The 16,295-nt window shown below is 41.0% G+C and overlaps 1 protein-coding gene across 4 annotated transcripts in view; it reads left to right on the top strand.

Annotated features, from left to right (window-relative positions):
- Window positions 1-14,392, top strand: part of plxdc2b (plexin domain containing 2b) — an 88,445-nt gene extending 74,053 nt beyond the window's left edge. For 2 of the 4 annotated variants that reach the window (XM_056434607.1, XM_056434608.1), the window contains exons 12-15: window positions 1,565-1,672; window positions 2,915-2,953; window positions 8,279-8,430; window positions 10,397-14,392. In XM_056434607.1, the coding sequence (XP_056290582.1) occupies window positions 1,565-1,672; window positions 2,915-2,953; window positions 8,279-8,430; window positions 10,397-10,516 (419 nt within the window). In that variant the 3' untranslated portion in view covers window positions 10,517-14,392. The remainder of the gene's footprint in view (window positions 1-1,564; window positions 1,673-2,914; window positions 2,954-8,278; window positions 8,431-10,396) is intronic. The other 2 variants (XM_056434609.1, XM_056434611.1) reach the window with 1 other exon arrangement.
- Window positions 14,393-16,295: the final 1,903 nt, after the last annotated feature.

The raw sequence follows: 16,295 nt of genomic DNA, 5'->3' as shown, positions 1-16,295 counted from the left end.
AAGGCAGTCTAAATAATCAATACTAAAAGCACACAAACACAAACACACACACACACACACACACACAACTTTATTTTGTGTCTTTTCACATGTGATGTCCGGGATGCACAATGGACTCGGCACATTGAGGTGATGGGCAACAAATCATTTCAGACGTCCACTCGTATCCTTGTGATGAATTTACTGCTTCCTTTTAAGAACACGAGACACATCGATAAAGGAGGGGATGACATATTCATAACTGTGTGTCTGTCAGATACAGTCGGGTTCATAATCGGAAGACATTTATTGTCCATCACTGATCGATAAAAGTGTCTTTGATGTTGTTCACAAGATAAATATGTCTGTAGGAGGTAGTGGTGTTAAGGAAGAATGTCCTTGAATTATTCTTTTAAGAGGAAAGGATAATGCTGCCGCTATTATGTTTTTACATTTTCAATTAAACCCATTGAAAACATCAATGCATTCGTCAGTTTTTGTATATCTTGTCTGTGGCTCCCAGCCCTCAGAACCATTCATCTCCACTGAAGACATAACTCTTTAAAAACTGGCCACAGGAAAGCAAGTGTGCGCTGTAGTTGTTAAATAATACACATTGAATCTGCTGGCGAGCATTTCAGGCAGCAGAAAGTTGCATTATGGGATAAACTACCGTGCCCCTGTTCACCATAATAAAGGATAAAGGAACATGTCACCCAGTGCAACAGTGTGCCTCAGTCATGTGTTTCTAATAGTTTCTGGACAACAATAATAAGATATATATATATCAAAGCTCCACGCAGACAATACTGGGATGAGTTCAGTGTTGGTTTTGGCCTTCCTGTGGGATTTGTTTACAATAAATAAAACATCTCCAGACTTCTCTGTTGGAATGAAGGATCACATGGAGCTTTTTCAGTCAGTGTTGTGGCTCACAGCAAAACATTCAACTCAATGATCTTCTGTTAAAAACAGAACTTCCATGGTGATCATGCTTTTGGGTTGTCGTTCCTTAAAACTTTCAATTTCCCAGTGTGCTAATTTAATCTTTGCGTTTCTTCTCATCCTGTCCATCCACTCTTATTCACTGTGTCCCTTTCCCTCTGTCACTTTTCTGCACTTTGAAACTACTATAATAAAAAGATGCTCTTACGTTCACTTCCTGACTATGAAGTTTAAATCAAGTATTTTTACGAAACAACTAAATCCTCAAAGATCGTCCAGAAAATTTAGTTTTTCCCCCAATATATTTAATGTGTTGACTTATTTTCTTCTATAGTTAAGCCAGGGCTTACCCATTATTCCATTTTCACAAAAAGGCATTTACTCTCCCCACTGAGGGAGTAGTCGACCTTCTCTCTCCCACACCCACATCAATCATCTCGTGGGGGCGGAGTGGACGCTGCATCGCAGTCGGGGTGCTGGATGGGCCGCTGTGATGAGGATGGATGCAATGTGAAAACGGTCCATCTGTGAGGCAAAACACGCCGAGTAACCCTGCAGATCAAACCAGGGCCTGGTGAGAGGATGAAAGTGTGTTTGGTTTACGTGGGTGTGACTGTAAGTGTGTGTGTGTGTCATATAGGTCAAGAGGTCACTCCGCGGTGTCTGTTGAGATGCCGACGTGGAGAAACGCATACAGCGGATCAGCTTCCTCAGCTCTCACTTGTCTCTTCAGCTGCAGGGGTCAAAGGTCAGATTGGAGAGCAGGCTGGGTGGCTCATGGTGGAAGAGAGAGTGAGATGAAGGAGAAGAGACATGAAGGGAAATGTGTCTGTGGGTTTAGGTGTGTTTGGGTGTTTGGGTGAGAGAAACACCGACCCGGATTGTATCTCTTTTTTTCTCTATTGCAATTGAACTAAACTTTAAATTTAGCTGTAGCTTCAGAGGAAATACAAAGAGATCGTTCAGCCAGGCGACTACGAGTTGTTCTCCAAGTGAAACGAGAAGTCAACGTTGATTTATTTGTCATATAACTTGTGTACTTTAGTAACGGCCTTTCAGGAGTTATTTTAACCCAAACTACAATCCTTTCCTAATATATATATATGTTTATATATATACATTATGTATAAACATATACATATATATATATATATATATATATGAAAGGTTATGCCACTAAATTAAGGCTTTTTGGTCCCAGTGAGTTGTTTTGGCCCATTCTTGTCAATATTGTCTCATTTTCAAACCAACTTTTCATTCATGTCGGCCGAATGAATACAGTTTTTTCTTTTTTTTGGCAAAAGAAAACTTTCACACAGAAAAGTTCTTAGTCCATAGTAGACCCCCTCCCGGTTCTGCTGTATATGTGAACACAGGTGTAGATAGATTATGTTGTGATATATAGATACATACTGTAGTTTTTGTGATACCCCTTATGGTTTCTTTCCCTTGAGTTTGATGGGGATCCATATTCATGACCCTCACTCCTGTCTGGGATTGGATTTAACTCAATTGTGTGCGCTCTCTACTACCGTATCTCATTTAATGATTCATTTCAGACACATGTGGCTGCATCGGTTCTTTAGAAAACTGAAATAGAAAATCGCTTTGAATTAAATCGTTCAGGGAAATATATGTGGTGGTATATTTGCATAATGTGAATCCTATGATGTGTGAAAATGCCTGGTACCCTTCGAGTAGAAGTGGGCCACGCAACATTTCCATATTTCACATGTACAGTTAACCCAAGACTGCTTTTATGTGCTGAATTATGCATGCCAGACCATCCTATTCAAAACATCTATTTTTAATCAGATTTTAAATGGATTACATTTCATGTCAAAATGTCCACCAATGAAAGACACTTAATCTCATGTCAGCCTTCGGGGAGTTGTTTAGAATATAAGAGCTTCAAAAACAAACTACAACGAGGAGAAAAAAACATCCTTATTTCTGACGCTCATGTCTTTCTTTCTTTGTCTCCTCACAGATGACACCAAGATCGCCCTCCACCTCAGAGACAACCAGGGTAGGTCTCTATCTTCCACTGATGGGGAGTCCAATACTGGCTCCCCGTGGTTTTTTGTGAGCAAATCTTTTATTGTCTTTTGAGATATGCACAAAAATGTACACATCGTACGTAAACAAAGGGTACTCAGACAAAAAAACATACAAAAAAATTACAATTTTAACAATTTAAAATAAAATAAAGAATATATATATAAATACGGGTAGACATGCATTACAAGCACACATATTAACATATATATGCACATACCCCAATACATACACACACACACACACACACACAAATACTCTTAATTTACCCCCCTCCCACTGTTGGCGATGCCCACCCCACTCATACTCTAAGGGTTACAAGCACTTGAACCCAAAAGCACGACTTGGAAACAGGAACGCAGGAGGAGGAGGATCTTTACTTGTTAATTCAGGCAGGGTCAAAACCCGGTGGTCCGTCTAATAGGGCAACAAATCCAAAAGGGGGCAGGCAAAAATCTTAAATCTGGTCATCAGGGTCGGAACAGGCAGATCAGAATTAAGATTTTGAATATACTGGAGAGCTTTCTCGGGGCTAATGAGGGTATGGGCTGCAGGTGAGAAGGGCGTGAGGACCAGGTGAAGGGAATGAGGGACTAACGAGGTGATCAGAGGCAGGTGAGAAGGGCGTGAGGACCAGGTGAAGGGAACGAGAGACAATCAGGTGAGGATGACAGGAGAGTTCATTAAGCATGCAGGCAGGATGAATTTAACTAGGAAGGTGGAGAAGTCATGACACATACATCTCCAGATATGATATAAGGGAATGTATTATATTATGATACAATTATATATATTGTTGAATTTTGCTTAAAGCCGCGGACCAGGATAAGATATGTTCTTCTTTAGCTCCCCGTGGTTTTGATGGCTGTGCGTGTGTTTCTTCGTCTGCCGTCTGTTTCTGTCGTCACCACCGAGGCATCGGCCCCTGATCTCTTTGGAGGACGGGTGGCTGATAAACGTCATCCAGCAGCCGACGAGTATAATGTTAAGCCGTCCTCTGTGGGTAGCAGCAATCAATTATATTGTCTGGGCTGGTATGAGAGGAAGGCCGGGGGGGCTGTGCCCAAGAGTAGAAGCTGTGTTGAGTTACATATTTCAAATGAAGTCTCAAAAGGCAACAGAAGAAACATGGAGGTGATATATTTTAAAGTTCAAGACGTGGCTTTATTCAGGCGTCGGTAGAGCATGAGGTAGCTGGACAGATAGAAACACACGGTGCCCCTTTGTGCATTCAACAACAACACACAACATGTATTTTGGAGGAAAGTATATTGTGTGAGTCATCTTTGAATAACTTGCATGACTACAAAGGCTCCAGACTCAATTACATCACAAGTCATTTGACAGAGGGGGGGGAGCTTCATATGACGATATGTCGCTTGGCAATATTGTGTCAATACGCAGATACTAAGAATCAAAAAAAAAATTGTAAACTATTTTTCCCATTTTGCTGCAATACAAATATTTGAAGAGATGAACCGAGTATTACACAACACATGGTGACAAATTGACGTTAAAAAAGGTCATACAATCTCAGCATATCACATCACAATAATCAGCATATTGCAAAATATTTTACAATCGCAATGAGATCTTGTAATAAGTATATGAGTAGCATGGTTATATCGAATCCTGGGGCTGCTGGTGATTCCCATACAAACATCAACATATAGGCCAAGCTGAGATGTGCTCCAACTCAGTTTTCCGAGCGAGCCTCTCAAATGTTTCCAGCCTGAGAGGAATTGGAAATCGGCGTCTTCTGTCACGCTCTCGTTACTCAAGCGCTGCAAGTTGTCTCTCATCACCGCGATCACATCTCTCTGCGTGGCTTCTTTTTTCCCCATTTTTTTGATCTTCTACATGCAGCCAACCATTTCTCACTGAATACCTGCCAATAATGTTTGTTCAATGTGAAAAGCAGTCATTAAAAAGCACGACTCTCTAATGTCCGGGGGAAAGATAGTTGAGTACGTGTTGTAACTATTTAACAGGTTTCATGAGCCAGAGTGGTTCCTAAGGGTCTCCAGTCACGTCGACCTCGATGACCCAGGATGTCATGAATTGTTTATCTGCCATATCAGTCAGTTTCACCGAGGTGTCCTCTGACCTTGAGGGAACATTGAGGTCATAACAGCTGAGATTAGGAACAACAGGGGCAAAGCCTTTCTCTGGAGTTTCTACTCAACGTCGACAATCCTCAGTCTCCATTTACAAAGAATCTGATTCATATGTCAGTTTGTTTTGTTAATTCCCCTCGGAAAAAGAAAACATTAGCCAGGTGAGAGAACGATTGTACTCCACTAATGTAGAGCTGGAAGAGGAGCAGCTTGACCGGTCAAAGCTCTAATGTATTTTATTGGCTTCTAGGAGCTCTGCTGTCCATTCGTGTTTATTCAGTCTCCTCAGGTTGTAGCAGACATGAGGACAAAGATAATGGAGAATGAATTCAGGGTCGTTTTTCTAAAGACGAGCCCTTTCTATGTCCTGACTCCATTGTGCTACAATGATAAATGACATTTATCTCCATAATTATAAATCAAGGATGTTTTTAGCCACGTTGACGGCACGGGTCGATGTTGATCGATGTTGTAAGATGACAGGATTTAGCTTTCTCATATAATTATAAACAAAATACAAATAGTTGTATCAGATAAATGCTTAATATAAGACAAAGAAAATAATGATTGTCATGAGCAAACCACTGGTTGGACTGTGCAGAAAGTAGACTAAATAAACGACTTAGCTCCAGCCTCTTGTGTCACTTGCGGGTTGCTAATAGCCAAGAAGGGCGGCGCCCGTAATCTCAAACCACGGGCTTCAAAATGGCGGCCAACAAGCCAATGTGTCCACTTTGTATAAACAGTCCGAGGTGCAGGCTCTCATGGTGTCTGAGGACTTCCCACCTCGCGCCAACATGAGCTCAAAGTTTCCCATCAGCCCCCAACTATTTACAACTTTACATAATTATCAGATGACAGCAGGGTTGCCAGGTCTGTGTGACAAAACCAGCCCAATGACCAATAAAACCAGCCCAAAAACCAGCCCAATATCAGAACTCAAAATATGCCCGTGCCAAACCATATACACTGCTTTTAAAGTCCAACAGCATTGATATCATTGCCAAATGTATTGTAATATCTACAAAGAAACACCAAATGTTTAGTATGCCAGCATTAAAAGCAGTTTTCCCTAAACAGTTATTTCACCTAATGTTATTTCATTTAAAATATGGATTTTTATTTAAAGATATTCATGTAATTTGCATGCAATATAGGTCTACCTGAACCAGCGGACAAAAATTCCGCAAGCAACACAAAAAGTAGCCCAATTTCGCGGAAAACGCGGATCAACCCGCGGCAACACTTCAAAAGTAGCCCAATTCCGCGGGAAAACCGCGGACCTGGCAACACTGGATGACAGCATGCTGGCAGGCTAAATGAACACGGTGAACATTGCCCCGGCTGAACATCAGCGTGTTAGCGTTGTCATTGTGAGCACGTAGCAGCACGCCTGTAGACTCTTCATGCGCTGACACATTGTCTTTCAACAACCCACGATATGGCCCGGTTTAGAGGGCGCTCTTCAAATGCAGCGTTCAGAAGAGTCCTGATAGAACCCGCCTCATCGCTCCTCCCGGGCTTTGGGCAGAACCGTTAGCTGCTGGGCTGTGGGTTTCTCATTGTGTCTACATCTTTGCTCAGTCTTATGCCCCCTGCTGACCGACTAACGACCCGGACTAACCGCCTGTCGCATTGCTGGGGCCTCCAGCTGACCAAGAGTTGGCTCATGGACTCTGGAGATCACACTAATAAACGCAGGAAAAACTGCCTTTCAGAGAAAACAAGAGAGAAATAAAACTCACCCACTGTGCTTTTTAATATGGAGCACAATAGCAAGAATGTACTTTCTCTGCCAAGCGGTGTTTCTCTCAAAATTACGGCTTCTGAGTCGCTATACGTTTAAGTCTGACTGATTCTGAGAAATATCCTGAAAAACACCAAACGGCATGATGAGAACAGCTTTCTGTCAGATTCGAGACAATAGAGGTAATTTATTGTTTTGTTTTGTTTGTTCAGTGTGAAACTATATCGAGCTCACCAAATTATACGTACTTTGTCCTTTTTTTTCCCAATTCAGGAGTGCACGTAACGGTTGTACACAGACTTACCGACTCACGCCCACGCACATCGGACCTGTTTGATTACCACCCGGTTACTCTGTGTGCTGGGAATCAATGAGGCACGGAGCCAGGGGAGGAGCTGGCTGGCCGACGAGCTTGGCGATGTCCATAGCTGCTAATTAAAGCCAGGGAGGGGCCCGGGGAGAGGTTGCCATGGGGGCAGAGGCGAAGAAATCTGCAGCCGTGTGAATAGATCTGGGCTGATCCTGCTGTAAACCTATGTGAGACGAGCTATGAGGGCATCCTTTCTGTTTTATAACGACTTCATTAGTCCCCCATCTCCCCCACCTCCCCTTCTGCTACCACGCCAGTGGCACTGCTTCTCTTCGTATTTTGTTCTTCTATTCTTATTCTACGTGTTCTTCGCGAGAATGCTCTTGTTTGTTGTGTTGGGGAAATAGTTTCCCCGTGGCGTTTTCATCATCTTCAAAAGAACTCTCAAAACCCCTGCTGGGTCGACTCCGTGATGAAGTATTTTAGCTTGGAAGACTTCACAAGCGATAGATTCTTTTGCAGAAAGACAAAGTCATTATGGAGTCACTACGAACAGCCTCTTTGCTTCATTGCTAGACTGGAGGCTACAGTTGGACTCTTCTCGGCATCTGTAGGCCCGTTTCATGCTGCTATCAGCAACGTATGCTGCTAAGCTTGGTTTGGGATTTTAGTCTTTCGGGAGGGAAGAGCTGCTCACGGATACCCAAACACACCACGGGATGGCCATGCCACAGAGCGCTAACGACCCCGTTTAAACATGTACTTTAAAACTGAAACTGAAGAAAATGTTAATGGAATCCACTAAAAAAGCACATCCACATGTTTTAATCATACATGGCTGAAGTAGATTTACAGTTTGAAATGTCTGTCTTTTTTAATTAGACATTTAGTCACATTTTGGCTACAAGTGTGTACATTTTAAGGCATATTAGTAGATATTACAAAAGAAGGTATTGATGAATGATGAGTGACCCCTGGTGGCCAGAAACGGCACTGCGGCGAAAGGATAAAAACGTAATGTTGATGGCATTTAAGATACTGTCATTTCAAATACAAAACATGTTTCTCTTGTATCATGAAAAAAAGGCTGTAACAGACTTGTTCTGTATTTGTGTTTTTCAGACACAGTAGACAGGAAGTCAGGGACACACCCTTTGCACACCGGTCTGATCCTCGGCATCCTCCTGATGACGCTCGTCTTGGTTGCCGGCGTGCTGATCACTGTGTACATCCACCATCACCCGACCTCCGCCGCCAGCCTCTTCCTCATTGAGGTGAGTGGAGACGACACCAGCTGACCAAAGGAAAATCGTTCTCCTTGAGAGTGAAAGTTTATTCAGAAGTAAAGTAAAATAATCTCACCACAATGGTAGCCGCTCTGGAGCTTTTGCGATTCGCAGCTCATACTTAACAGAAAGTGTACAAGAAGTCATTGAAGTGCTCTGAAAAATAAAGAGATCTACAACTCTGTGACAACTTGGCGACTTCCTCTGTGTGATGTCATCAACAAGCTCCAATACAACTATTTAAAAGACCGTGTGGGTTTTTTTTAATACATAAAATATTATATTCTTAAAAATGTGATAGAAAGTGAAAATATCTGATTACTTGACGGACCTGTAAGACGATGATAGTTAAGCTTGAGCGTTTCGTGTTTTGATATTTTCCTACATTTGAGGTATTTTGGAAATTAAATCTTTCAAAATATCTTTGTTCATTTGCTCGAAAAAAAAAAGTTTTCTGTTATTATCTGACTCCCTTATTCAGTTCAACGTTTATGACTTGTTACATTCATTTAGTTAACCCTGAACATAACAGAGTCATTAAGTGAGGAACGTGTACAAACTGCTTTTAGTTTGATTTGTTTTTCTCAAACCTTCAGAAAGAATAATGGCAAGAAAAGATTTGTTTTTAAACCATTCATTCAGCGCTCGGTCCTAACTTGTGAATATGGATTAGGATGTTCTGAGGAGGATGATGACACTTGGTGCACACAGCAAATCAATCTGAGTTCACTTAGCATGAGTAGCTGCTGTTTGGAGAGAAACATCATCGCGTTCAAAGTCATTGTCAGTATGACAATTCAATTCAATTTTCACAAATTACAAATTTGTCATCTGTACACATAGACCAGGGGAAAAAAGAGAAACCTGGAGGAGAGCAACAGAGGAGGATCCTCTCAGGATGGACAGATGCAATAGATGTAATGTGTACAGAAGGACAGATTTAGAGTTAAAATACATTCAATGAATATGACAGAGTGTATGAATAGTTCATAGTAGGCATATTCCACGATGGAGACCTCCACGATCCATCAGGCAGATGGTGGTGGGGAGGAGAGTCTCAACAGGACAGTGGCGTAGTCATGAGCAGGAATTCCACGACCCAGACGATCCATCAGGCAGATAGGATCTATGCCGTCAGGAACCCCTGATGTGGAAGCAAAGTCATCATCAGGCATACTAAGTTTAGGTTCTATTGTTCATGATTTTAAAGGATAAGACAGAGGATTTTGTAGTTTATTGTCAACACATTTGATGAAAAGACTAAAACCAGTAATTCTCTGAACGATGTCAAAAGACCCGTCATAATAAAAAGGCTGAATCATTTCCGAAGGCTGCTGGACACCTCAGCTTCTACTATATTTTACTGATGGTGAAAAGAATGCTTCATAACATTATTATTGCTTCTTTCTTGTAAAATACTGCATAGTTTGCTCCGTCTCAGACGTGTCACGGTTTCTCAGAATTATCCCCGACGGTTTTATGACATAAGAAAACATGTTATGGAGGTGTTTCTGTGCGTCGCTTGTTCATGCTGAATTCACTCCTTTATTCACAATAATTCACTCCATAGTGAGCGGAAATGTGAGCTTTGAGACACTTATCACTGACAGGTTTCAAGTTGCACGACTGTAAATTGCCTCTATAAAATGTGGAGACTTGTAGACATTTAGAAACGGTTCGTTGCCACGTTTTTTTGCACATAAAGTACAAGGAATGTAGCTTGTTGATTGGTGCAAGAGTATAATAGACAACATGTTATTTACAATAGAAAATGATAAACAAGAAACAATCAAGTCCCATCACATGGCGGAGGGCAAATATAGTTCACCATGTAGTTAATAGGGAGGGGTTTCGGACAGTCGGGCTCTCCTCAGGTCACAAAGATCAACCTCGGTCTCGACCTTTAACCTTGATGACACTGACCTCGTCCTCACACGCGTCCTCTCCTTTGCAGAGACGCCCAAGCCGGTGGCCCGCCATGAAGTTTCGCCGCGGGTCGGGCCACCCAGCCTACGCAGAGGTGGAGCCAGTGGGCCAGGAGAAGGAGGTCTTCATCGAGTCCGAGCAGTGCTGAGGGAGGAGGGGGCTTCTGCATCCCCCCCACTCCCTCTCCCCTCGTGATCACCGGGAACCTTCAGGATCTGCTCATCAGTGTACACAATGACTCGCTAGGACTGTGGGAACGGCCCATGGAGTGCAGGATGAGACTGGATACAGCGGCCAGCGATACGACGAAGTGAGAAAACCCCTGAAAACTGATCCCAGGCCAGCCTATTCTTCAGCTCCTGTTGGCCTGCTGGGGACAGAGCGTTGATGTCATCGATTTAAACGGCATAGTTTTTTGTTGGGCTGTTATCATGTTTCCGTGGAGGGATTGTACAGCCTGGCTTTTGAGGCTGGGTAATGGTGTGGTGGAGGGGGAGTGGGGCGAATTATACAATATATATTTTCAGAAACAATACAGAGTATGTGAACAGAGATTTCCACTTTATTGTTGGTGGGGTTGTACTGTATAGGCCTTTGTATATCCATCTTTTCATCTTTCCTTCAGTATGCGGTTTCTTTCACATTCTGGCACATTCATCTGTACAGACGTCGGTATTGCTTTTCAATGCCATAGCAAATTTAATTGACAGCGCCCGGCCTGCAGAGAGAAAGGCTGCAGCTGAGTGATGTGACGCGAGCTGAAGGACTGTCACTGCGATCGATCGCAGCTGCGGTGTTTGAATTACTTTGTGATGTTTGGCTGGTTTAATTTCGCTGAGAATATCTGTGTGTTGTTTGTTTGTTTAAATGGGGGCTGGGGCGCACACTATCGTTCTTATTCTTTTGATTGGTGCATTGATTGATTCCTTACATCACGGATACCGTTTTATATAATTTCTTTGCATATTTTTTTTTTTTACATTACTGCCGTGACATTTTCTCCCTGATTAGAGTTTGCACTTTTTTTTTTCCTTTTTCATTTGACATGCGGTACTAATGCAAATTTACAAGACAGGCGCTTGTGAGTGTGTATGCTGAATATATTTTCTAAAGTGTAAGTGATTCAGTGTGTGTGAATGCGTGTGAATGCAAAAGAGAGCAGTTTACATTAGTGATTGGATATCCACCTGCTTTATGGGTGCGTATGTTTGAGCTGGCTCTGCACAGGTGATTCTTGTTGATTTGAATCTGAGGTATCTGGATATCGTTTGTGTGAGCCAAAACACACTGGTATGGGTGTGGTTTCCTTTTCTAGTTCGTTGCCAGCATAATCATAGGCTAGTTAAATTATGGTCGACTTATCCGTGTCAACACATTAATGTATATACCAAGGCCAAAACATTTGCAGATTCAGGTATCTCATGGCAAACACGTGTAGTGTAGCAGTATACTATACAGAACGAAAACACAACTTTTTTTTATTTTTTATGAGTGGCCTTTTTTTCTCTACTTTTTTTACTTCAATGTGAATACTGTTTCATTCATTACTGTCGCCAATCAATACACAAGGCTTCTGACTGAACACATCCGAACATTCACTTCTATTTTTAAGAATTTTATCTCGAGACAAAAATCATGCTTTTACGCCAATGATTGTCGACTCAATTAAGATCAGCATCCTGGAATTCTACTGAAAAATAAAACGTGCAATATTACACCCATTCAGTTCGACACTGTAAATACCGAAAAAATAACAATCATCTAGATTGCTTTCCTTCTATTACCAGCATGTCTTCATCACATTGAGACCAAAGACTAATCAGCATCCTACTTTTAAGTGTTTACCTCAACGTCCTCTCGGCCTCAGCATCCATACCACCATCCAGAACAAACCAATACATTAAAGCTATAGTGTATTGATTATAGTCGTGTTCTGCAGCCATATACAAAAAAAACTGCTCCAAAGTTCTGAAAATTCTCTTATCCCTGCCCCTTAAATATGATTGTCCAATCGTAGCTTAGGAACCCTAACTAGGCACAGTAAGCTTCAAGCTTTGTTTGGATCGCTCCACTTGTTTAAGTGGTAGCTGTTGTCAGAGAAATACGCATTTCAAACACATGAGAAAACATGAGAGGAATTGATTTAACTGTGTTTATCTGCTCAAATGTAAAGTATGTTTGGCTGACTAGCTTACGTCCTACAGGAGCTCGTAATCGAGCTTACTTACGTTAATAACTGAGCAGCTTTACATTACGTTCTGGAGGGGTTTACAAACATTTGGATGTATTTCCCGAATACCAAAATAATCTTTGAAGCATATGAATGAAAAGATACTTCTGCCGCTGAAGAATAAAGATTTGTATCTCAATTGCACCCACGCGTCCGATTCAGAACAAAGATGGCAACCGCAAACTGAGCTCGCCGACTCACGTTCCCTGGTGAGAAAACAGAGTTGTAACTGGTGAAACATACGTTTTTTATTGTCTCATCCAGGTGGCGAGAAGATTGTTTGGAAAGTGTATTTGTAAACTAACTTCTGGGTTTTTCACAGATCGCTGGTTAACTTTTGACGTTTACTTGGTTAGCTTGTATGCTAATACAGTGGCGTCTGTGTTAGTCTTCTAATATTAAGCGACATCATGTTTGCAGCCGCAATGTGCATTTTAAAGACCGCCGTGACACAATGTGTGTTTTAAAACAAGTCGGCTGGAAACGTAATGTTTTTAAAACGACTTGTGAACCTAACGTTAGCTTAATTAGCTAGCTGACTAACTACAGCTAACGATAGCTTCCAGAGACTTGAACTTCGGGGCGTATTGTTTAAAAAAACATTAAAAACAATTTGATGGTGAATCTGCCACATTACAATTGTAAACTTCATAGGTTTGAGAACTGAAAGTTTAACTGGTGGAGCAATGATAATTAAGGGGGCGGGGCTTAGCCAATGGCTGACTCATATAGTTCAAATACACTTTCATGGACATCTACACGCCCAAAAATGCACACGAGATTCATGCACACAAAATAAATGAAGGACTCACAGGCTGTTTAAAACCCTCACATAGAACTTTCTTTACAACCACTCTGAGATCTAATGGGGTCTCATTGGTGTTGACTTGAGAGTTCAAACTCCTGCTTTCCAAATCGTCATTTATGACTCCTCGTAACTCCCTTCGACAACGGTGTTTAAAAAAAATCATAAGTTCAACAAGCTTCTTAATGCATTCAGATACTTTCTCTAATGTTGGTAACATTGACCCCTGTGGAGAAACGCTCACAGTGCTTGGCACATCCACTTGTGTTCACTGACTCCTGACACTCTGACACTTCTCTAAACCCCGCCCCCTAAATATGATTGTCGCAAATATAACTAGGCAGAGCATGCTTCAGACTTTGTTTGGATTGCTTTACTTGTTTCAGTGGTATCTGTAGTCAAGAGAAATACTGTTGGTTTCTTGTTTTAATCTTAAAAAATACATAAACACATGAGCAACCGTGTGAGGAATTAATAACACTTTGTGTTTATCGCATCTGCTTATGTTCACCGCCACCTGAAACTGCAAGTGTTTTTATATTCACTGTCAAAAGTGCAGTGTGAGAAAGTGGCCGACGGTCGGATTCGTTTGCGATCGACACAAAAGCCGGAAAAAACATCGATCACGTAAACAGCAACAGTCTTCACTCGCTTCACTGGACTTGACGAATCACTTTAATTCCCACTTTCTTAACAATGGTATTTTAGATGACGAGTAGCAGCATTGTGGTGTTGTTGAGATACGTTACTTGTTTTCTTCTCTGACTCGTGGGGTTTGGCTCGAAAGATGTTCAGTCTCACAGATTCAGAGCTAAATATAAAGAGACAAGAACTGTGACCTTGTTTCCTCGTTTCATGACACGCAATGAGACTCAAAATCACACAGCATCATCGCTCCCTGTCTGTAATTTATGTAACTATACTGTTGTTTTGAATACAATTGAAATAATAAACAATGTTGTTAAAAATAAAAACATCCTCTGAATATTCGTAGTCTGCACCATGTGACCTGTTTATAATTTCTCATTATTCATCTAAGTGTACATTCGGTCTAAAGCAGCAGAGCTAATTTTATATACAACCACTTCCATGGTTCCATTAATCAGTATTTGGTGTATATGCATTTTAAGCTAAAGCGAGGGAACTGAACTGCATTGTTCTGCCACCATAATTAATAACAAAATGCATGCCAAGAAATTAAAATCAAATCTTTCAGATTCATTTGGAGGAAATCCAGTTTGTGACGGTCAATAATCATTCTGCAAGTCAACCACTTGAAATGTCCCTGCAGCTTCATGCAGCATTTGGTTTATTATCTCATACTTTATATCATCTAAATCAATCCTAAAGGGAGCGTGGCAGTCAACAACGCTGTGGTTTATGGGACATTATCAGGGTCAGAGACAACGGAGTAAACGAGGCATGATGGAATAAAATATATAGAGGCGGCCAAACTACAGCATGCGCAAAAATAAATGTTATGACATCATGTTGGCCTTCTTTTGTGAACTTATCTCTGCATTTGGATTCATACTTCTTTATGTTCTATTCAGTACAGCTATTGGAAACCTTACACAACCCGCCTCTGCAGTACTGATTAATATGTTATTATATTAGTATTACAACACATGGAGATATAATCTTCCGTTAATTGTAAATGTCTTGTTTCGACATAGTGTCTCAGAACAGATCTATTTGAATACTTAAAGACAAACGGGATGGTAAATGAAATATACTTTGTTATGGTGTAATATTGTGGATCATAATGAAGCTCTCATTGTAATTAATCACAGCATTTGGACACCATCATATCCTATCTTCGTTGATCAATAGGCAACCTCATTTTTCTTGATTTTTATTTATTTTTCTGAAACATTGATGCTGTTTTAATAAGTGGGCAAACTAATAAACTACTGTTGAGTTGCGTATTTCGATTTTTAAAGGCTCCCTCGTGTTTTCCTGTGACTCCTTTCATATATTTTTCAGTTTATGGCCCACAATCAAAATAGTTTGACCACCTCTGTTATAGATTCTGCAGCAGCACAAAGGACACAACGATAATACAACTTGTATAATGGCACCAGAGCAATAGCTCAAGGGCTGAGTCAGGACGTAATGAAGTGCGATACATAAAGACGAGCGCTGCACATCTAGCCTCAACAATAAGTGGGTGTTGAGTGTTTGGACACCCAGCTATTATACTTTCTCCAAAACGGGTTTATTTATATATTGGAGTCATAGGTGATAAGTGCTGTGAATCCTTCTGCTGCTGTTGTAAACGTGTCTCATCTGTGTGACTTGGTGTTTACCGCCATCTAGTGGTCAAACTACAGAACACAGCTGCAGTCCATAAAGGAACTTAATCAAGATGAATCCTTTCATCTAAATTATTACATCACAGAAACATATCTAAGAATTTGTAAGAGCAGTTTTATTTCCAGTGTCTTTACACAAGAAGACTATCTATGTCTCTTTGTTATAACAGTTTTTAATCTTTAGACCTGAGACAATTAGTTGGCTGGTAACTAATTTAGAGGCCGATTAATAGTTTTAGTAATTTATTTAACTCTTTGGTTCCAGCTTTGTAAATGTGATGACTTACTGTTTCGATTTGTCATATATGATAATACATTTAATATCTTTTGGGTTTGGACTGACGGTTGTATAAAACAAGAAATTAAGCTATTCAGGGCTCCAGACTGCGACCAAATGGTCGCATTTTGCGCCTAAAATTAGACACAGTGCGAGTAAATTTTTCATCAACTCGCGCATGCGCGACCAGTAAATTAGCAGATTTCTTTTTTTTGTTATGAAATATTTTTGTTGCTGACAAACTTGTTCTACACTTCAGCCCACTATAGTTAGCGGTAATGCCTGAATGACTGGTTTGCT

Source organism: Pseudoliparis swirei, chromosome 16, assembly GCF_029220125.1.
Source record: "Pseudoliparis swirei isolate HS2019 ecotype Mariana Trench chromosome 16, NWPU_hadal_v1, whole genome shotgun sequence".
Classification (NCBI taxonomy): domain Eukaryota; kingdom Metazoa; phylum Chordata; class Actinopteri; order Perciformes; family Liparidae; genus Pseudoliparis; species Pseudoliparis swirei.
This window is presented reverse-complemented; position numbering and strand designations above follow the sequence as displayed.